At 49.8% G+C, this 21,289-nt stretch overlaps 2 protein-coding genes across 4 annotated transcripts in view; one reads left to right on the plus strand and one right to left on the minus strand.

Annotated features, from left to right (window-relative positions):
- Nucleotides 1–21,289, minus strand: part of DCHS1 (dachsous cadherin-related 1) — a 78,651-nt gene that overhangs the window by 46,987 nt on the left and 10,375 nt on the right. Inside the window, exon 1 of one of the 3 annotated variants that reach the window (XM_040706243.2) lies at nt 3,139–3,408. The exons of the other annotated variants lie outside the window; for them this stretch is intronic. The gene's annotated coding sequence lies outside the window, so the exon portion shown is untranslated. Of the gene's footprint in view, nt 1–3,138; nt 3,409–21,289 lie in introns of those variants that run through there. 3 annotated transcript variants of the gene reach the window in all.
- Nucleotides 3,052–21,289, plus strand: part of LCMT2 (leucine carboxyl methyltransferase 2) — a 49,160-nt gene continuing 30,922 nt past the window's right edge. Inside the window, exon 1 of the mRNA XM_046907085.1 lies at nt 3,052–3,512. Coding sequence (XP_046763041.1) covers nt 3,067–3,512 — 446 coding nt within the window. The 5' untranslated portion in view covers nt 3,052–3,066. The remainder of the gene's footprint in view (nt 3,513–21,289) is intronic.

Below are 21,289 nucleotides of genomic sequence, written 5' to 3' on the forward strand. Positions count from 1 at the left end.
GAGGCTTAGTGGTCTGCAGGGATGGCGGCAGCATGAGCTCACACTTGGACTCTCTTGAAAGCATTTGCTGCTGGTCCCATAACCACACTCAGGAGCAGCTCATGTCAGACGCAGGACGGCAGGAACCTCCCTGTCTTGGGGGACAGAGGTGGCTTGTGCTGCCTCGTTTGGGGACTACAAATGGCAACCTTTGGTCTGCAGAACTCTACAGCAGTGCCAACCCTTCCTGAGAGATGCGGTACCATTATTTGTTGGCCCTCTTTTCCACCTCAGGACAACTGTTAGGTTGATTTTTCTTGCAGAAATTGTGGGTTGGTGACAGAAAGAGAAGTCTAAAAAAGTGCTTCCTACGTATAAAAGAACGAGTGTTTGCCTCAGTGGGCTACAGGAGCTAGAAACCTATGCATACCCCCAGTGCCCGATGCCTACGGCAAGTAATGCCCCATACTGTTCTTGCACCTAGCAAACATGATCTTCCTTATCTCTCAGGAGCAGAAGTCTGAAGAAGTTTTTTATTCTTGAGGACTGCTGGCTGGTGATGAGCTGCACCAATTCAATGGTCCTAGCCAAGTCCATTGCTCTTCCTCTTGGGAGTTAATGCAACTTCTCCAGGTGAAGGTTTAATTGCATGCATCTGGAACTGGAAGAATGGGGTCCAAATTTGCTTCTGTGATGTAACTGCACCAACATAACTAACCCAGATGCTCAGGTCATGGGAAGGTACAGGGCAGAGCTCAAAGCCCTAAATGAAAACTTAAGTAAGAGGAGGGTAGAAAAACTAGTGGAGTAATAAAAAGAAGGGTACAATGAGGTGATCTCAGTGGCTGAGGATGGGATAAAGCTGAAATGTCTTGAGTAATGCCTGGCACAGGTCAGGGCACAGATATGGGGAAAAGAACCTGCCCTGGTTTGATTACTGATGTCACTCTTGGAAAGCAGAAGGGAGTGCAGGAAGGCTTTGTGGACTGCTGCTGTGGGAAAAGGGACACTGGGAATGTGAATGGAGAGTGTGAAGAGCAGCTGGGAGCACTGGGGCAACTGAGTAATAGAAAGTCAGGTTTCTGGGGTGATAAAATGTGTGCAAACTTCTCCCTTTCCCTCCTTCCTGGATGCATGTTCAGAGCTTGGCTACCTGCTGGGAAAAAGATGGGACCGCCTGGTAGCCAGACTGCTCAAGTCCAGTATGGGCAGAAGGCCATCCGTGGTACTAGCAGTCCTTTATTCCTATGAGACTTGCAGGGTTGGGACAGCAAGGAAGACAGCGGTAACCTCAGTTGATGCAGAGTCACCAAATCCCAACAGCTGCTTCCAATTAGCAGATAGCTCAGTGCGAGGGGCTGGCTTGACTGGTCCAGGCCCAGCCTGTGTAACGTGAGCCAGACTGCCCTGCTCCCCTCCTGTCCCTCCCACTATCGGGCACTGAGTTTCCTAGTAACAAATGGCAGCAAGAGCCTCTGAAGGAGCGGCGAGTATCACAGCCTGTCCGGAGAGGTTGGGGTCCAGAGCCACAGTAAGGGGGCTGCCAGGAAGGGTGCTGCAATGTGCAGAGGCATTTCCAGGCCTGGGGCTGACTTGTGGAGGCATCAGGAGAGCCGAGACTACACTTAGGAGATAAGCCATGTTTAGAGAAAATGCATAAGGAATTGCAGAAGGACCAATGCATGAATCCCTGCCTGCAAGCCTGCCAGTGGCACTGCATCTCATGTCAGCCACGGGGAAGGGAAAGCAGGCCCACCCCGGCACTGGCAGAGGAGCTGGAAAGACAGCACCCCCTCTGCATGCCACAAACAGATGTCAGAGTGCTTGCTGTGCAAACGCTCCATCAAAGCTGCACGTGCTGCTGATGCCATACCCAAAGCTTCACGAGGGGCCATGACTCACATAATGATGTTTTTAAGACTCCAGATCAGGAAGGACATAGAATCCCATCTTGTCTTTGCTGAGCACCACTCACTGTGCTGGAATATGCTCTTCTGCTCTACATTCATGCAGGTCTATCTCAAGACTTTCAGATTTTCCGCCCTCAAAGCCAAGCTCAGTCCTTGCCTGCAGCGCAGCCCTGGTCTAAAAACTCTTTCAGTCTCTGCTGTCTGCTATGACCTACAGCCACCTCAGTGCCTCCCTGCCCTATCTCCTTACACCTGCATCTGCAACACCAGCATCTCTATTGCTCACTCCCACAGTTGCCACACAGCCTTATCTCCTTCTAACGTTACACCCAAGCCATGACCAGCAGTGGTAGCCATTCTCTAAGGATGCAGTCAAGCTCCACTTCATTCCCGTGGATTCAATTTCTGTGCCACACGAGGGCTTCCTTCAGGCTATCCTGTCTCTGAAAACACTGTCCCTACAAAGGAAGCTCTAATAAAAGCTCCTCACGCAAAAGCCAGTTCCCACAGCCTCGGCCCACAAGCATCTCAGCACTGGCCGTGCCCCTGCCATACTGCGTGCCCACCGCAGAGGTGTCCTGGGGGCTCCCTGGCCGTCGGGCTGCCCGGCCCTGGCGCTCCCCGGCTGTCGGGGCTCTCCATCTCTCGGGGCTCTCCATCTCTCGAGGCCCCCGGGCCGCCTCCCCCGGCGGCTGCTGAGGCTCCCTGCCTTTCGGGGCTGCCGAGACACCGTGTTCCCCTTCCTCCCGGAGCTCCCGGTGCCCGCGTACGCCGCCGTTCCGGGGCTCTCCCGGGTCTCCCCGCACGCTGCAGTCTCCGTTCCAGCACAACGCCCGCCCCTGCCCCCGCTCCTCTCGGGCCCGCAGCCCCCGCCCGGCGCCTCCGCGGCTCCTCCGCCGTGACCGCCGAACGCCCGCCCCGCGGCGGCTCAGCCCCGCGGCTCCGTCCCCGGCGCCGCTCCCGCGCCCGCCCCGTCCCGCTCCCAGCGCTGCCCTCAGTGCCGTCGCGCAGCGGGCGAGGCTGATCGGCTGATCGGCCGATCCGGCCGTGGATCCGCGGTGCTGCGCCGCCGCGGGCGCACCCCCCCACCCCCCCCCCCCCCCCCCCATTGTCTGCGCGGCGGAGGCAGAACAAAGCGCCTGGTCCAGTCCGGCCCGGCCCGGCCCGGCGTGCGCTGATGCGGATGTGCGGCACATCGGTTGAAGGCGGGGAGGCAGCGGGAGCGGATCGGTCCGGCGCTGGCACTTACACCTCGCGTCCCGCGCTGGCAGAGCTCACATCCCGCACGATCCGGTCCCGGCGACACGTCCCGCAGCCGCACCGGTACCCCGGCACCGCGGCGCTCTGGTGCCGAGACCGCTCCGGTACCGCTGGCCGGCCCGGTACCGTCAGCGTGTTCCAGTGCCCCCTGGCGCCGTGCCCCCACCCCGTCCTCCCGGTGCCGCGGCCGCCCCGCGCACAGCTCGGCGGCAGGCGGCGGGTCGGCGCTGGCTCGGCGCGGAGGCTCCTGCTGAAACCCGACCCAGCGCCGCCCTCAGCCCCTCTCTCCCCCCGCCGCCCCCATCCCCGCCCCGCCACCGGAGCGCGCCGGCGGAGCGCGGCCCCGGGCCGGGGTCCGCGGAGGTGGGTCGACGTGGTGGGACACGGGACACGAAGGGGCCGGGGAGCGGCGGCGAGGAGGGGGGGCCTGCGCGGAGCGGGGGGAAAGGCTGCAGCTGGGAGGGATAAAGAGGAATGGGTAGGAAGCAATGGGCGCCAGAAGCTTGGGGAAGTGAGAAGAGGTGGGAAAGAGCGAGGGGCGAGGACGCGGTGGGAAGGGACGGGGCAAGGACGGGGCTGGGCAAAAAGAGATGGAAGGAGACGGTGGGTGGTATTGGAGGGATGCGGGGACGCGATCACAGAGGCACAGCCCGTTTTCCAGTCCACCACAGTTCCTTCTTTAAATGCAAGCACAGTATAGGGGGTTGGAGCTCGATGATCCTTGAGGTCTTTCCAACCCAAGACTGATTCTATGATTGTATGCTTCTGTAACCTGAAAACCTTGTGTTGAAGCTTCTAATGCCTGAGAAGGACAACAGTCATCTGTAGTGCCTGCCATTCGAGTTAATGGAGCCCACCAGCCTATACTAAGAATAAATACTGGACAAGACTGGGTGATGGTCCAGGCTGCTTCCTTGGCACAAAGTGGCCACCTAGACTAGTTTTCTCTGCTCCAGACTGGCCAGGTCACAGCAGCGTTGGTGTATGGACTAGTGGTGGGTGCTGGCTCTGGTCTCGTTCAATATCTTGGTCAACGGCCTTGAGGAGGGGATGGTGTCCACCCTCACTAAGGTCGCCTCTGAGACAAAGCTGGGAGGAGCAGCTGGCACACCGGAAGGCTGTGCTGCCGTTCAGCAAGAGCTGGACAGGCTGGAGAGCCAGGCAGTAGCCAAGCAGATGAGGTGTAACAAGAGCAAGTGTAGAGTCTTGCACCTGGGAAGGAATAACCGCAAGTATCAGTAGAGGCCGGGACGTGAGCTGCTGGAGAGGAGCTCTGCAGAGAAGGACCTGGGGGTCCTGGTGGGTGACAGGTTGGCCATGAGCCAGCAGTGTGCCCTGGTGGCCAAGAAGGCCGGTGGGATGGTGGGGCACATGAAAAGGAGCGTGGCCAGCAGGGCGAGGGAGGTGCATTAAAAGAGGAGTGGCCAGCAGGGAGAGGGAGGTGGTTGTCCCCCTCTACTCAGCTCGTGTCTCATGAGATCACATCTGCAGTACTCTGTCCAGGCATGGGGCCCCCAGCACAGGAAGGACGTGGAGCTCCTGGAGCGGGTCCAGAGGAGGGCCACTAAGATGGTCAGAGGGCCACAAAGATGGTCAGAGGGCTGGAGCAACTCTCTTATGAGGAAAGGTTGAGGGAGCTGGGACTGTTTAGCTTGGAGAAGAGAAGGCTCCAGGGAGACCTCATGGTGGCCTTCCAGTACTTGAAGGCAGAGTATAAACAGGAGGGGGAATGGCTGTTTACGAGGGTGGATGGTGATAGGACAAGGGGGAATGGTTTTAAACTGAGACAGGGGAGGTTTAGGTTGGATATGAGGAGGCAGTTTTCCCCCCAGAGGGTGGTGACGCACTGAACAGGTTGCCCAAGGAGGCTGTGGATGCCCCATCCCTGCAGGCATTCAAGGCCAGGCTGGATGTGGCTCTGGGCAGCCTGGGCTGCTGGTTGGTGACCCTGCACATAGCAGGGGGTTGGAATGAGATGAGCACTGTGGTCCTTTGCAACCCAGGCCATTCAATGGTTCTGTGATTCTATGATATTCCATTTCTTTCCTTTTACATCTACCTCCGTAAGATTACAGGAAAGCAGGAGGAAGTTCAGAAGAGGGCAGCAGGATGGGTTCATATCACCTTCAATACAAGGAACAGTTTAGTCTCTGTTCTGGAAAGGAGACAGCTTAGAGGAATGTGAAAGAAGACAATGAATTCATGAGTACTCTGTGCCATCCATCAGTGACAGCACTGGTGGACAAAGGGAAGGTGACCGATGTCATCTACCTGGACTTGAGCAAGGTCTTTCACATGGTCCCCCACCACATCCTTATCTCCAAATTGGAGGGATGTGGATTTGATGGGTGGACCACCCGATGGATGAGGAATTGGTTGAAAGGCCGCAGACAGAGGGTGGTGATCAATGGTTCCATGTCCAGGTGGAGGTTGGTAATGAGCAGTGTCCTCCAGGGCTCTGTCTTGGGACCAGTGCTCTTTAACATCTTTATCAGTGACATCAGTGATGGAATTGAGTGCACCCTCAGCAGTTTGCTGATGGCACCCAGCTGAGCGGTGCGGTTGACACAGTGGAAGGAAGGGATGCCATTCAGGGGGACCTCAGGAGACCTGAAAGGTGGGCCTGGGTGAATCTAATGAGGTTCAACACAGCAAAGTGCAATGTTTGGCACTTGGGCCAGAGGAATCCCAGGCATTTATACAGACTGGAAGGAGCAGTCCTTGAGAGCAGCCCTGAGAGAAAGACCTGGGGGTCCTGGTGGATGAAAAACTGACCATGAGCCAGCAGTGTGCTCCTGCAGCTCGGAAAGCAAATGGGATCCTGGGCTCCATCAGCAGAGGGGTGGCCAGCAGGGACAGGGAGGTGATTGTCCCTCTCTGCTCTGCCCTCGTGAGGCCCCACCTGCAGTACTGTGTCCAGGTGTGGGGCCCCCAATACAAGACAGACAGAGAGCTGTTGGAGAGGGCCCAGAGGAGGCCACAGAGATGATCAGAGGGCTGCAGCACCTCCCCTACAAAGACAGGCTGAGGGAGCTGGGCTTGTTGAGCCTGGAGAAGAGAAGGCTGCGGGGTGACCTCATTGCAGCCTTCCAGGACCTAAAGGGAGCCTACAAACTGGAGGGGAGGCAACTCTTTACAAGGGTAAATAACAGCAGGACAAGGGGAAATGGTTTAAAGTTGAAGGAGAGCAGATTGAGGTTGGATGTCAGGGGAAGTTGTTGACAGAGAGAGTGGTGAGGTGCTGGAACAGCTGCCCAGAGAGGCTGTGGATCTGCCCCATCCATCCGTGGAGGTGTTGAAGGCCAGGTTGGATGGGGCCCTGGGCAGCCTGGGCTGGTCTGAAATGTGGAGGTTGGTGGCCCTGTGTGTGGTGGGGGGGTTGGAGCTCCATCATCCTTGAGGTCACTTCCAACCCATTCTGTGTGAGCTTGTTCAGCTCTGCAGATCTGATTTGGTTCATTTACTGCTTCTTCCAATATAAAAGAAGCATAAAATGTGGCAAACTGAAGCCAAGATCAAAAGAAAGAAGGTGATACTTCACATGAGGGCCCAGGGACCTGGAGAACTCTTTGCCATAGGATGCTATGGATGCTCAAAATTTGCATTGGCTCAAGGGCTGTCTGCAGTAGTTCACAGAAGAGAAATTCTTTGAGGGTCCCTGAACAGAAGAAACTGCCTCCAGTTCGCGAACCCTGTGAGTTACAAAGAATTGGGTCACAGAGTGTAGTGAAGTGAAATGTAGCACACGTTTCTCCTATTTTTCCACACCTTCCTATGCAGCGGTTTGTAGCTGCTGCTGGAGACTGCTCTGCGGCGAGGAGGAGTCTTGGGCTGACTCCCAGTGAGAGTCATTACTGTCCTTCAGCTGTTCCAAGTGTAGCAGTGACATTTCAGCCTTGATTCAGCTATCCTGTGTTTGCTTCTCTTTATTTCTGTTTACCATTGTTTTTTTTTCCTGTTTTTTTTTTCCCTACATTAATTAAATATATAGGGCTGATGGTCCTTTTAGTAGTTTGTTGATGTTATTGCAAAGCTGCTGTCTATTATGTCTGAAAGAAGTGGTTTTGGAGATATCCTTGGTGACTGGAAATAAGCTAACATTACACTCTCTTTTAAGAAAGGCAATGAAGAACTCAGGGAACCATCAGTGTTTCAGCGTCATCTCTGTACCCGGTGGTACAAATCATGGACTGCATCACCTTGGAATCCATTTCTGAACACATGGAGGACCAGGGAGTAATCAGGAACAGCAGATTTATATAGCACAACTTGTGCTAGACCAGCCTGATTGCCTTCTATGACAGAATGACTGGCCATATGGATGGAGAGCAGTGGATGAAATGTACCTCCACGTTGTCTCCTGCAGGATTTGCATTTACAACCAGAGAAGAAGTATGTGCTGAATGAATGGAGCATTAGGGGGACTGAAAACTGGCTGCACCTCTGGGCTCAGAGAGTAGTAGTCAGTATTGCAGTGTAGGGTAGTGGCTGGCAGTCATTGGACTATGCCAAGCTTTGATTTGGGAGCCAGTACTTTTCAGAGTTTTTATTCATGATGGATGAGAACACAAAGTATTAAGCTGCAGATGGCACCAGGACGGGCATCTAATATGTTGCACAGCATAACTTTGATTCAGAGAGAAACTCTTAAGAACTGAGTCAGCAGAATCCACATTAAATTCAATAGAAGTAGATAGTTCTGTACCCGAGGCAGATCAGTGCCATGGTTGGTATAGGCTGTGAATCGACTGGCTGAGTTGCAGGTCCTGCTGAAAGGAACACGAAGGCAGGAGTAGGCAATGAATTAAGAATCTGTATGCTTTCATTGCAAACATGGCACACCAAATTCACCAACTTCAGCAAAAAGGTGAGCAGCAGATCAAAAGAATAATTATCCTCCTCAGCTTGGGATGTGGTGAAGCTGAGCCTGGTCTCCTTGGTACATCTTTGGCTCCATCCATTCATGAGGGATATTGAAAAACTGTAGGACAGCGACATGGCACACGTGATCTATGAAGACAGGCTAAAGAAGTAGTGCTTGCTTAGCCTGGAAATCATAGAATTATAGAACCACAGAACCACGGAACCATGGAGACATGGAATCATGGAATCATAGTTTAGTTTGAAAGGGAACTCTGGAGATCATCAACTCCAACCCCTCTGCTAAAAGCAGATTTCCTACAGTAGGTTGAGCAGGAAAGCATCCAGGTAGGTCCTGAATATCTCCAGAGAACAAGACTCTGCAGCTCCTCTGGGCAGCTTGTTCCAGAGCTCTGTCACTCACAGAAAAGTTCTTTCACATATTTGTATGGAGCTTTCTGTGTTCCAGTTCTTTCTTATTGCCCTTTGCCTGGTTCCATCCATTTGCCCCCTGCACTTCAGATATTTATAAACATTGGTAAGATCACCTCTCAGCCTTCTCCATGCTGAAGAGTCCTAAATCTCCCAGCCTTTCCTCATGCAGGAGGTGCTACAGGTTCTAATCATCTTTGTGGCCTTCCACTGGACTCTCTCTAGATGATCCCTGTCTTTTTGGAACTGGATAGCTCACAACTGGACACAGTATTCCAGGTGTGTCCTCACTGGGGCAGAGTAGAGGCGAAGGATCACCTCCCTTGATCTACTGTCCATGCTCTTTTTAATGCACCCTGAGATACCATTGGCTTTCTTGGCCAGCAGGGCACACTGCTGTTGTTCACCAGGATACCCAGGTCCTTCTCTTCAGTGTTTCTCTCCAGCAGGTCATCCCCTAACCTGTACCGATGCATGTGGTTGTTCCTCCCCAGGCACAAGACTTCACACTTGCTCTTGTTAAACCTCATCATGTTCCTCTCTGCTGTATTCTTCAGTCTGTCCAGGTCTTGTTGAATGGCAGCACAGCCTTCTGGGCTGTCAGCCACTCCTCTCAGCTTTGTACCATCAGCAAACATGCTGAGGGTGGACCCTGTCCCTTCATCCAGGTCACTGATGAAGATGTTGAACAAGACCAGACCCAGACCCAGACCCCTAGGGAACACTGTTAGTTACAGGACTCCAGCCAGACTCTGCACTGCTGATCACAATGCTCTGAGCTCTGCCAGTCAGCCAGTTCTCAATCCATGAGTAGAGGTAGGGGCTTTCTAACCCCATAGTACTGCTATCCAAAGAATGGATAAAAACATTGACGCCAAATGCTTCTTCATAGTGGCAGACAATAGAATAAGAACAATTGCTGCAATTACAGCTTGAGAGTTTCAGAGTGGAATTTAGGAAAAAATTCTCCATCAGGAGAGCAGCACAACACTAGAAAAATCTACTCACATAGACAGAGTTTCTACCTTGCAAGGTTTCAATGCAGATCTGACCTTGTATTATTGATAGTCCTGATTCAGATGAGATGTTGGACTGTGATGATGGGTACCCCTTTTAACCATGATGGGATAAGTCTGCTGTGAATGCACAAATTTAATTCCATTGCTGTTATGCCTATCCATAGTAACACCTTTTTCTTTTATGATGTGTTGGTCATCATTTATATTCACAAGGCCTCTTTACTTCGTTTCACTGTTGAACCTTATCAGTGTAACTTTATTTTCCTTTTTTTTTTCTGTCTGAGATCTTTACTGAAAAAAGATTAAACAGATGAGTTCCAAAACTGCATCTTGAAAAGACTGCATTACCTCAAGCCTACAACTTCTGATTTACTAATAATCCCTGTTTTTTTTTTTCCTAGTTAGTCATCTGATGTGCTACTCTGACAAACTCACTGCATTTTATCACATGCCATTTACTGCCATCTTTTCAAAATCTGTGTTGAAACCCATGCAACCTACATGTGCAACCTAGGGGCTGGTGCAGTATGGCACACTCGAGTTGGTAGTTACTCAAGGATAGCTGGAAGGCAGCACAGAAGATGTGTTCTGCATGCACTGTGTTTCCCTAGCTCTACAGGCACATACTCCAATGAAATGGGATATCGTGCTGCCTCTCATGCTGCTGTCACCACAGTGACCTTGATTCTGGAGTCCCACACATCCCTACCCCAGAATTGACTTTGCATGTCCCCACTCTCATCAACAGCAGGTGAGAAGTGGTCTGGCAGTATAGCACCTTCCTGCTAGATGGCATTTAGCTTCTGACCTGGATAGGAGCCCAGAACTGACTAAATTGCTCAGAGGTTTCCATTCTTGCACGTTGAAGGCTGGCTCAGAAATCTCAAACAGGAAATCTTTCTAGGATGTGCTTAGGCTCTGATTCCCGGATGTTCACAGCAAGCAGAGGCTTCCTATGTTCAGAATGGAGGTTAAAAATAAAAGAAGTCAGGCACCTGCTCGAAGTGTGCACGGCCAGGAGGTGTAGTGGTGGAGTTCAGGAGGACAGTTCTCTAAGACATATGTAAGCATTTTTGGTTGAGATCGCGAGAGCAGACTTCGAACTCTTCAGGGAACTGCTTGGCAGGGTGACATGGAAGAAAGCCCTGGAGGGAAGAGGGGCCCAAGAAGGCTGGTTGGTATTCAAGGACCATCTCCTCCAAGCCCTGAAGCAGCGCATCCCGAGAAAAAGGAAGACAGGCAAGAATGCCAGGAGGTCTCTGTGGATCAACAAGGAGCTCCTGGACTTGCTTAAGCTCAAAAAGAAAGTCTATAGGGAGTGAAAGCAGGAATGGGTTACCTGGGAGGACTACAGAGAAGTTGTCCGAGCAGCCACGGTCAGGTTAGAAAAGCTAAAGTACAGAAATAATTAAATCTAGCCAGGGACATAAAGGGGAACAGGAAGAACTTCTACGAGTATATCAGAAATAAAAAGAAGGTCAGGGAAGATGGGGGCCCACTCCAGAAGGAAACTGGAGACCTGGTCACAAGTGATACAGAGAAAGATGAGGTGCTCAATGGCTTCTTTGCCTCAGTCTTCACCAGCATGGGCTCTAGCCACACCGCCCAAGATGCAGAAAGCAATGGTAAGAACTTGGAGAAGGAAGATCTGCCTGCTCTAAGTGAAGATCAGCTTCAAGACCATCTAAAGAACCTGCAGGTACACAAGTCCATGGGACCCGATGAGATCTATCCAAGGGTTCTGAGGGAACTGGCCGATGAAGTTGCCGAGCCGCTGTCCATCATATTTGGACGTGGCAGTTTGGTGAGGTTCCCACTGACTGGAAAAAGGGAAACATAACCCACATTTTCAACAAGGGAAAAAAAGAAGATCCAGGGAACTTCAGGCGAGTCTCACCTCTGTGCCTGGCAAGATCATGGAGCAGATCCTCCTGAAGGCCCCACTAAGGCACACGGAAAATAAAAGCAAGGTGATTGGTGGTAACCAACATGGCTTCACCAAGGGCAAGTCCGGCCAGACAAACTTGGTGGCCTTTTATGATGGAGTTACAGCATCAGTAGGTAAAGGAAGAGCACCTGACATAATCTACCTGGAATTGTGCAAAGCATTTCACGCTGTCCCGTGTGTCATCCTGGTTGCCAGATTGGAGAAAAATTGATTTGATGGATGGACCACTCGTGAGACCCCACCTGGAGTACAGCATCCAGTTCTGGAGCATCCAAGACAAAAAGGACATGGAGCTGTTGGAGCGGGTCCAGAGGAGGGCCGTGAGGATGATCAGAGGGCTGCAGCACCTTCCCTACAGGGACAGGCTGAGAGAACTGGGGATCTTCAGCCTGGAAAAGAGAAGGCTGCGAGGAGACCTTATAGTGAGTGGCCTTCCAGTACCTGAAGGTGCTACAGGAAAGCTGGGAGGGACTTTCTATAAGGGCATGTAGTGACAGGATGAGACACTGGCACAGGTTGCCCTGTGAGGCTGTGGATGCCCCCTGCCTGGAAGCTCTCAAGGCCAGGCTGGATGGAGCTGTGAGCAACCTGGGCTATGGGAGGTGTCCCTGCCTACAGCAGGGGGTTGGAACTAGGTGATCTTAAGGGTCCCTTCCAGCCCAAACCATTCTGTGATTCTATGATTTGAAAAGCCTTTGAAAGAAAGCCATGAAGTATACAGTTGCAAGGCTATCTCAGACGACAAATGGAGCTGCTACCTCAGCTTCACAGCTCTGTATTCACAGCTTGGTCAAACAGAAATGCTGCCAGTGCACTGCTGCTGGATGTAACCCAACTAGCTGACTTTGAACCTTACAGTGGAAGAGTTGTTAATCTCTTGGTTGTCTAAATGGACACAAAACTCCTGCCACATAAGGTTCTGTGCCACAGGTTTTGTTGATGAGCAGCAGGGAGCCCTGGACATAAGGTCTCCTTGTTGGGCCTCATGTGACGGATGGTTTTATTGTAGAGCAGGGAAAGTTCATGTCTTCCATTAATTTGTTACTATAAATGTTTACAGTTATAGAGATTTGTCGAAGATTGGCAGTCCTACAAGCAGATGGACTGAGCAGTGGTTATAACATCATAGTCAGGTAATGCTTGAGGTAGTGATACGCTGCCATCTCCTTCCCTTTGGTCCTATTCCTGGGATGTCGTATCCTGCATATGACTCCCACAGTCTGTGTTCCTTCCAGGGCTCTACTCAGCACAGTTCTAAATGCCTTCACACTTGATTATGAAACCTGCGTCCTATAGTGGAATTCTCTAACACAGTAAATCCTTGGAAATAACTGGGCTTAAAAAGTTTTCCTTTGCTACCTCCTCATCTTAAGCTTACGTTGTACCACGCACCTTGCAGGCTGAGTGCCTCTGCTCACTGTTTGACTTGTCCCAGCCCAGGACTCGTCTCTAATTTTGCCAGTCCATGCATCTTTCTCATCTTTCAGATCTCTCGTAATTTGACTTGGGATTTCTCAAACAGATCATATGGTATTTATAGCAGCATCTAAAGCTTAAGTCTGCAAGCACAGAAATAAAGCAATTCATTTCCAGAAGACAAAATAATCACAAGTGAGACCTGCAGGTAAGTAGATAAAATAAAGAACATGGAAGAAGGAGGCTGCGGGTGGGGTGGTGGTGATATTCCTTGCAGCTACTTTGTAAACATTGTAGTGTAGGCAGATTTGATGCAGAAAAAACCCAAACATCTGGGCCTGTCAGCTGCCCTGACTCCGTAACCCACAGAGGGTTCAAGTGAATGCAGAAGCAACCGTCACGCTTAGCAGGCGTGCACCTCGCTGGATCCTCCAGCTCTCCCATAGCAGAGACGTCATTAACGTGCCGGCCAATCTAATCAGCGTTCAGTTTTGTTCACTGTAATCAAAACCTGTTATTTCTTGTACTATCTATCATGAACTCTGGAAGCAGACTTTTCTCTTTGCAATTTTCTTCTACAAACCAAAGCAGTTATCATGCTGGTTCCCTCTTTAAGAGGAACTGCCCCAGGATATTTAATCTTTCCATAATGCATTTTCTAAACCTCAAATAATGTCCTCTGGACTTTCTCAGATCAGTTAACATTCCCTGAAGAGCACTCACGGGGACTGGACACGGTACTGCAGGTGAGAGCCTGAGCAGAGAAAGCAGAGCCAGAAATGTTGCTTGATGCACCTTGCAAGTCGTATTCCTGTTTATACCATCCCGTGTGTTTGTTTTCATGACAGTGTGCCCTTGGCTGATTCATACTCAGTTCAGAGATAGCTCTAAACCCAATGTTTTCCTGGAGTACGACTGTTTAGATAATTTTAATAATTATATTTTTGAATATTTCTAGCCAGTGATAATGGTAAGCCTTGTTCCTATGCAAAATAATAATAGCAATAATTCAAACTATAAAATATCTAACAATTCTTTTAATAGTTTTAGAACAATTTATAGGATATGCCTATCATGCATAAGCAGGTAGAGAAGTAGGACAAATTCTTTCTCTTAGATATAAAACCCATAGAAACTATCACAGAATCACAGAATTGGGGTTGAAAGGGACCTCCAGAGCTCATAGAGTCCAACCCCCCCCCTGCAAAACAGGCCCCATACAGCAGGCTGCACAGGTGGGCATCCAGCTGGGTTTGGAGTATCTCCAGGGAAGGAGAATCCACAGCCTCCTTGGGCAGCCTGTTCCAGTGCTCCGTCACCTCACTGTGAACAAGTTCCTTCCCACGTCGGTGCAGAACTTTCTGTACTCCAGTTTAGGGCCATTTCCCCCCTCTCCTGACCCCACAGACCACTGAAAAAAGGCTGGCCATGTCCTTTTGACTCCCACGCTTCAGATATTTAGAAACATTATTAAGATCCCCTCTCAGTCTTCTTTCCTCAAGGCTGAACAGGCCCAGGTCACACAGACTTTCCACACAGGGGAGATGCTCCAGGCCCTCGATCATCTTCGTGGCCTTCTGCTGGACTCTCTCCAGGAGATCCCCGTCTGTTTTGTACCAAGGAGCCCAGACCTGGATGCAGTATTCCAGGTGAGGCCTGATCAGGGCACAGCAGAGGGGGAGGATCACCTCCCTCGCCCTGCTGGCCACGCTCCTTTTCATGCGTCCCACCATCCCACCGGCCTTCTTGGCCACCAGGGCACACTGCTGGCTCATGGCCAACCTGTCACCCACCAGGACCCCCAGGTCCTTCTCTGCAGAGCTCCTCTCCAGCAGCTCACGTCCCGGCCTCTACTGATACTTGCGGTTATTCCTTCCCAGGTGCAAGACTCTACACTTGCTCTTGTTACACCTCATCTGCTTTGCTACTGCCTGCCTCTCCAGCCTGTCCAGCTCTTGCTGAACGGCAGCACAGCCTTCCGGTGTGCCAGCTGCTCCTCCCAGCTTTGTCTCAGAGGCGACCTTAGTGAGGGTGGACACCATCCCCTCCTCAAGGTCGTTGACCAAGATATTGAACGAGACCAGAGCCAGCACCCACCCCCAGCGTTCACCGCCACTCACAGCTCTCCAACCGCACTCTGCACCGCCCATCACCACCCTCTGAGCTCGGCCGCTCAGCCAGCTCGCAGCCCACCTCACCGTCCACTCATCTATCCCACACTTGCTCAGCTTCATTACCAGGATGTCGTGGGAGACTGCATCAAAAGCCTTGCTGAAAATATATATCAGTTCTTTAGGTTTTGGGACAACCAGATAGATTGTTTCATCAATCATTACTAATGCAGAGGCATGCATGTAAGGATGCTCCAAGGTGCACCAGTTTACATCTTGATCATTTGGACTGGGAAGTCAAATGCAGCTCAGTATAATGCTGCCAAAACACTCTGGTATGGAACTGACTGAAAAGAGTGCCAGTGAGACAGAGAGGCTTTGGTTACTTGAAACAATGACTATATATATATATATATATATATATATATATATATATATATATATATCAGTCAACTTGCTAATATTTCCAATGACTGTTAATTTATTTGATAAATATATATGTAGATATAACATATCTCTTTAAGGTGTTGGCCCTAGATCTTTACGACACAGACATAAAAGCAGGATTAAACACTATGCTCATGTTCCACATTACATCAAATGATTAATTGCAGATGAGGGATCCTCCTCCAGCAGTCTTTCTAATGAGGTCTTACACAGATCTCCCTGCAGTTCAATGCTCCTCAGTGTTTCGAATAACAATCCACACGTATCAGCTACCTAAACAGAAACACGTGGAACAATAGGGAAGTTCTATTACTGCAATTCTAGTAATAGTTTAGCGTTCAATATTTGTGAATGCTGTAGAAAACTTAAAGTGCCCACAGAAGAGTCACAAGAATATGAGCCAGGATCCAGAGATCGATTTTCAACATGGATAGCTTTAGAAAGATAAGGAAATGGAGTGAGTTCTAAGGATGTGTAAGAGGTCGTGCTGCTTGCCCCATTTACATGCTCCTCAAGTGAAGGCTGAGTTCTGTCAAACCATGCAGTGATTTCTATGATGAGAAAAGGGAATGAGAAAATGATGAGAAAGGAACCATCCAGCACATTTCAGTCTGTGAGCCAAGACAGGACTGAAATCAACATTTCCAGAGAGGGAAGCTGACTGAGCTGAGCCCTGTGCTACCGACTGCTCCGCTTCCTGCCCTGGCTTCTTCTGCTCTCCTGGAATCTCTTCATCCACGTTTCTGCAGCAGGGTGACCTCATTTGGCAGCAGCCTCTCACAGCTTACATTGACTGAAGCAGAGTGCCTCACTCTCATAGGTGCCTCTTAGAAAGTTGCTCAGTAAGACCTGAACTTCCTCCCCAGTAGCAAACAAGTCTCCTTCTGTTCCACTGAAAATCAGCTGGGAGGAAGTGAGATGGGGAGGTGGTTTCCGAAATCCTGTGGATTGTGATTACAGACATAGCCTCAAAATCCATGGGGTGGGGGTGGGGAGCACAGGACCTGCATGGGAAATCCAAACTATTTTGGAGTGAGCTGAACGTGTGCCTTTGATAACGCTGCTCATAGGCATATACAAGCCTGGCAGCAAAGGGCTTGCTGTTGCTTTGAAAAAGGAAGAAAACAGTCTGAGGGATATCCCTTTCCAAATAATAAAGCTTTTGCTTTGGAGGAGCTGGTGCTTTCTATATATAGTGAGGTAATTATTTCAGAATGGAAAATGTTTGCTCAGGAAGGAAAGGCTCTGAGATCAGCAGTCAAGGCTCACCCACGGGCTGCTGACTCCATTGGGCTCTTCTGCTGGCAGCAGAGACCTGGGAGGGGGACTCTGAAGGGACAAACTGACTGCCCGGGAATCACCCACTGTACTTCAGTTCTCCCTGATCACGGCCTCGGGCTCTGATGTGACTCTGAGGGGCAGTTTCTGAAGTAAGATCTGATGATTCTGTTAGGAAAAAGAGAACTGAAGATGGTCAAACATCCTTTTTTTCTCTGATAAGTGAATTTTATCATTCCACAGACAATACACAGTGCCTTACACTAAATATACCTTCCACAAACAGACACAGGAAGCTGTGTTTCCTAATCTAGACAGGATGACATACAAACACACACACATTGCTACACACACACCCATTCATGGATGCACGCTCATGTACTCACAAACTGGTGTGACACTGCTCCATCTAGTGGAAGGTTATGTATCGTACAGTCCTGATTTCATTCAGAGTATTACTATTTTTGTATCGTATCATTGTTCCTGAGTCTTAGATACAGAGCAAGTAAACTCTGTGTATCACTTACTGTGCTTATTTTTTTTAAAAGTGGGGAAAAAGTCGTAAGCTTGCATTATCTTGGGCTGCATCGAGAGAAGTGTGGGCAGCAGGGAGATGGAGCTGATTCTGCCCCTCTGCTCTGCTCTCGTGAGAACCCACCTGGAGTACAGCATCCAGTTCTGGAGCCCCCAACACAAGGAGGACATGGAGCTGTTGGAGCGGGTCCGGAGGAGGGCCATGAGGATGATCAGAGGGCTGCAGCACCTCACCTATGGGGCAGGCTGAGAGAACTGGGGATCTTCAGCCTGGAGAAGAGAAGACTACGAGGAGACCTTATAGTGAGTGGCCTTCCAGTACTTGAAGGTGCTACAGGAAAGATGGGAGGGACTTTCTATAAGGGCAGGTAGTGACAGGATGAGACACTGGAACAAGTTGCCCAGTGAGGCTGTGGATGCCCCCTGCCTGGAAGCTCTCAAGGCCAGGCTGGATGGAGCTGTGAGCAACCTGGGCTATGGGAGGTGTCCCTGCCTACAGCAGGGGGTTGGAACTAGGTGATCTTAAGGGTCCCTTCCAGCCCAAACCATTCTATTGTTTTATCATTTTATCTTAAGCTGCCAAGATGAATTTAACGTGACAAAGACATCAAGCTTAATGTTGGATGCATTAAGAAGAGCGTGGCCAGCAGGCTGAAGGAGGTGATCCTCCCCCTCTACTCTGCCCCAGTGAGGCCACGTTTAGAATACTGTGTCCAATTCTGGGCTCCTCGGTTCAAAAAAGACAGGGATCATCTAGGAGAGTCCAGTCCTATGAACCTATCAACAGGGACCTGTGTGACCTATTGTAGGGTCTGTGATGCTGTGATGTCCAGGCGGCATTTGAAGGGGGTCTTTGAGGGACACTGCAAATTGTCAGAGCATTCCACAGGGGGAACTGCCAAGGCATATTTACAAGCTCTGTACTGGAACTTTTGTTTCTATCACATCTCTGCTCAGGCTGCAAAGCAGAGTAAGCTGCTAGGCAGCATTTGTGGCTGATCCTAAGAGTTAAGGGAAGCATGGATGACAGAGTGCTGAGAGAACAGAATGGCCTTAGGAGACTGAGCTACTTCAGGGTAAGAGTGGCAGATAAAATCCAGCAGAGAGAAATCTGAAGTGGAGCCTAAGGGAGAAGAATCCCCAATTCACACGTCAAATTGTGGCATCTGAGATGACTGTGACAGAGAATGAGAGCTTCAGCTTAAAAGAATCTTTGAAAGTATCAGCTTAGTGCTCAGGAGTCAGAAGAGCATATGAAATGTTAGGAATAACTAGGGTGATTTGTTTCATATACTTCAACCCTTCAGCAACCCTTGGGACAAAATTAACACCACAAGAGGATATGGATTGCCAGTAATTTCTTCCATCTCAATGCACCCTCGGGTGGCTCTGGCTCTGTTTGCTGCAGTACTGGGTTTCAGCTTGTCTACTGCCACTACAACGCACCTCAGCCTTATTTTTCTGGGCAGACACATAGTCATGAACATGCTTTGCAGTTTACCACTTCATTGTTCATTACTTTCCTGTTTATATTTCTGCCAGTATCAGTATCAACTGCAAACCGTATACGAGGTGACTTTTTATTTAGGTTCAAAGCATCAGAAATACAGAAGGAACACTTTAAGCTTCATATATTCCTTCTGACAACTTTTCCCTCTGAGACATCTTACTATAGGAACATATGTTTGAACAGACACAGTACTTCTAAACAAAAATGTCATGGAGTATAATAGAGCATGTTATAATTTGACCTGGTTTGTTGTTTTGTGTAGAGGAACCGACAGGCTTCAAGTACAGGTCTACTGATTGTAGCTGGCTGCTTTTGGGCCCTCACCATAAGTTTAGGGTCTCAGCCCCCAGCACAAGAAAGACACGGAGCTGTTGGAGCAGGTCCAGAGAAGCCCACGAAGATGGTTGGAGGACTGGAGCACCTCTCCTATGGAGACAGGCTGAGGGAGGTGCACTTGTTCAGCCTGGAGGAGAGAAGGCTCAGGGGAGAGCTCACTGCGGCCTTCCAGTACTTCCAGTACTAAAAGGAGCTTATAATGAGGATGGAGACTGACTTTTTACACTGTCTGATAGTGATAGGATCATAAAGTCATAAAATCATTGAAGTTGGAAAAGACCTCAAAGATCATCTAAGTACTACATCTACCCTTTCCTTAAACGCCTCCAGGGACTCCACCACCCCCCTGGTCAGCCTGTGCCAATGCCTAGCCACTTTTTTCTGAGAAGAAATTCTTCCTAATATCCAACCTGAACCTCCTCTGGAACAACTTGAGGCCATTCCTTCTTGTACTGGTGCCAGCTGCTGGATTTAACTCCATTCACCACCACTTTCTGGGTTAGGCTATCCAACCATTTTTTACCCAGCAAAGAGTGTGCCTATCCAAGCCATGGGCTGCCAGCTTCTCCAGGAAAATACTGCAGGAGACAGTGTAAAAGGCTTTGCTGAAGATGAGGCATGCTACGTGAACAGCCTTTCCCTCATCCACAAGGCAGGTCACTTGGTTATCGGAGACAAGGTTGGTCAGGCGGGACCTGCCTTTCAAACCTCATTTCCTTCTATACTATGACTACGGACACAAAGGAGGATGGTTTTAAACTAAAAGAAGGCAGATTTAGATTAGATGCTAGGGGGAATTTCTTTCACTCAGGAGGTGGTGAGATGCTGGAACAGCTGCCCAGAGAGGCTGTGGATACCTCATCCTTGGAGATGTTCAAGGCTAGGCTGGATGGGGCCCTGGGCAACTCGATCCAGTGCTTGATTTAGTGGTTGGCAACCCTGCCCGTGACAGAGGAGTTGGAACTGGATGATCTGTAAGGACCCTTCCAAATCCTGTCATTCTATGATTCTATGGTATGAAGTAAATGTCCACTACTGAGCCTTGCTCCAGTCATCATTTGTCATCATGTTCCACTGTGCTCTGAAGCTCAATGTAGTTGAGCAGTCTGGTCCCAAAAATGCATTTCATTTAAAAACAAATGCCTGTTCTTGGATCAAGGATATCTGTGTTACAGGTCTACTTAACTTGGATAGGTGATGAAAAAAAATAAAAAGGAAAAGCATAAGCAGTGGAAGCAGGGATGGGTTGCCTGGGAAGAATATAGGGATGCTGTCCAGATATGCACAGATGGGATCAGGAAAGTCAAGGTGCAGATGGAATTAAACTTAATGAGGAATGTGAAAAACAACAAGAAGGGTTTCTTTAGATACACTGGGCAGAACAGACAGGCAAAGGAGAGCGCACCCCTCCTGTGAGATGAAAAGGGAGCGCTGGTCTCCTCGGACATGGAGAAGGCTGAGTACTTAATGAGTTCTTTGCCTCTGTCTTCATGGACATTCAGGCTTCCTACATCTCTCATGTCGCTGAACTTCTAAGCAGGGGTGGGATGAGCAAAATCCCTGCCAGTGTCAGTGCAGAGCTGAATATGTAGATATGAGATATATGTATTCATCAGAGATGAATATGCAGATCCTCCTGGAAGCTGTATTAAGGCACATGCAAGATGAAGAGGTGATATGAGAGCCAGCACAGCTTCACCAATGGCAGATCACGCCTGACAGATCTGGTGACCTTCTATGATGAACTGATGGCACCAGCAGATGAAGGAAGGCAGCTGATATAGTCTACCTGGAATTGTGCAAGGCTTTTGACATGGTCCCACACCACATCCTTATCTCTAAATTGGAGAGATGGATTTGAAGGCTGGATTATTAGGTGGATAAAGAATTGGTTGGATGGTCATAGCCAGGGGGTTATTGTCAATGGATCTATGTCCAGGAGGAAGCCAGTCACAATTGGTGTCCCCCAGTGCTCTTCAACATCTTTATCAATGACACAGAGGGATTGATTGTACCTTCAGCAAGTTTGCTGATGACAGCAAGCTGAGTGGTTGGTCTTAAGGCTCCTGATGAACAAAAAGCTGGACATGAGCCAGCAGTGCACGCTTACAGCCTGGAAGGCCAACAGTATCCTGGGCTGCATCAACAGAGCGGTGGCAAGCAGGGAGAGGGAGGTGATCGTCCCTCTTTACTCTGCTCTTGTGAGGCCCCATCTGGAGTACTGCATTTAGGCCTGGGGCTTTCTTCCT

The sequence above is a fragment of the Gallus gallus genome, chromosome 1 (assembly GCF_016699485.2).
Source record: "Gallus gallus isolate bGalGal1 chromosome 1, bGalGal1.mat.broiler.GRCg7b, whole genome shotgun sequence".
NCBI classification, from domain to species: Eukaryota; Metazoa; Chordata; class Aves; order Galliformes; family Phasianidae; genus Gallus; species Gallus gallus.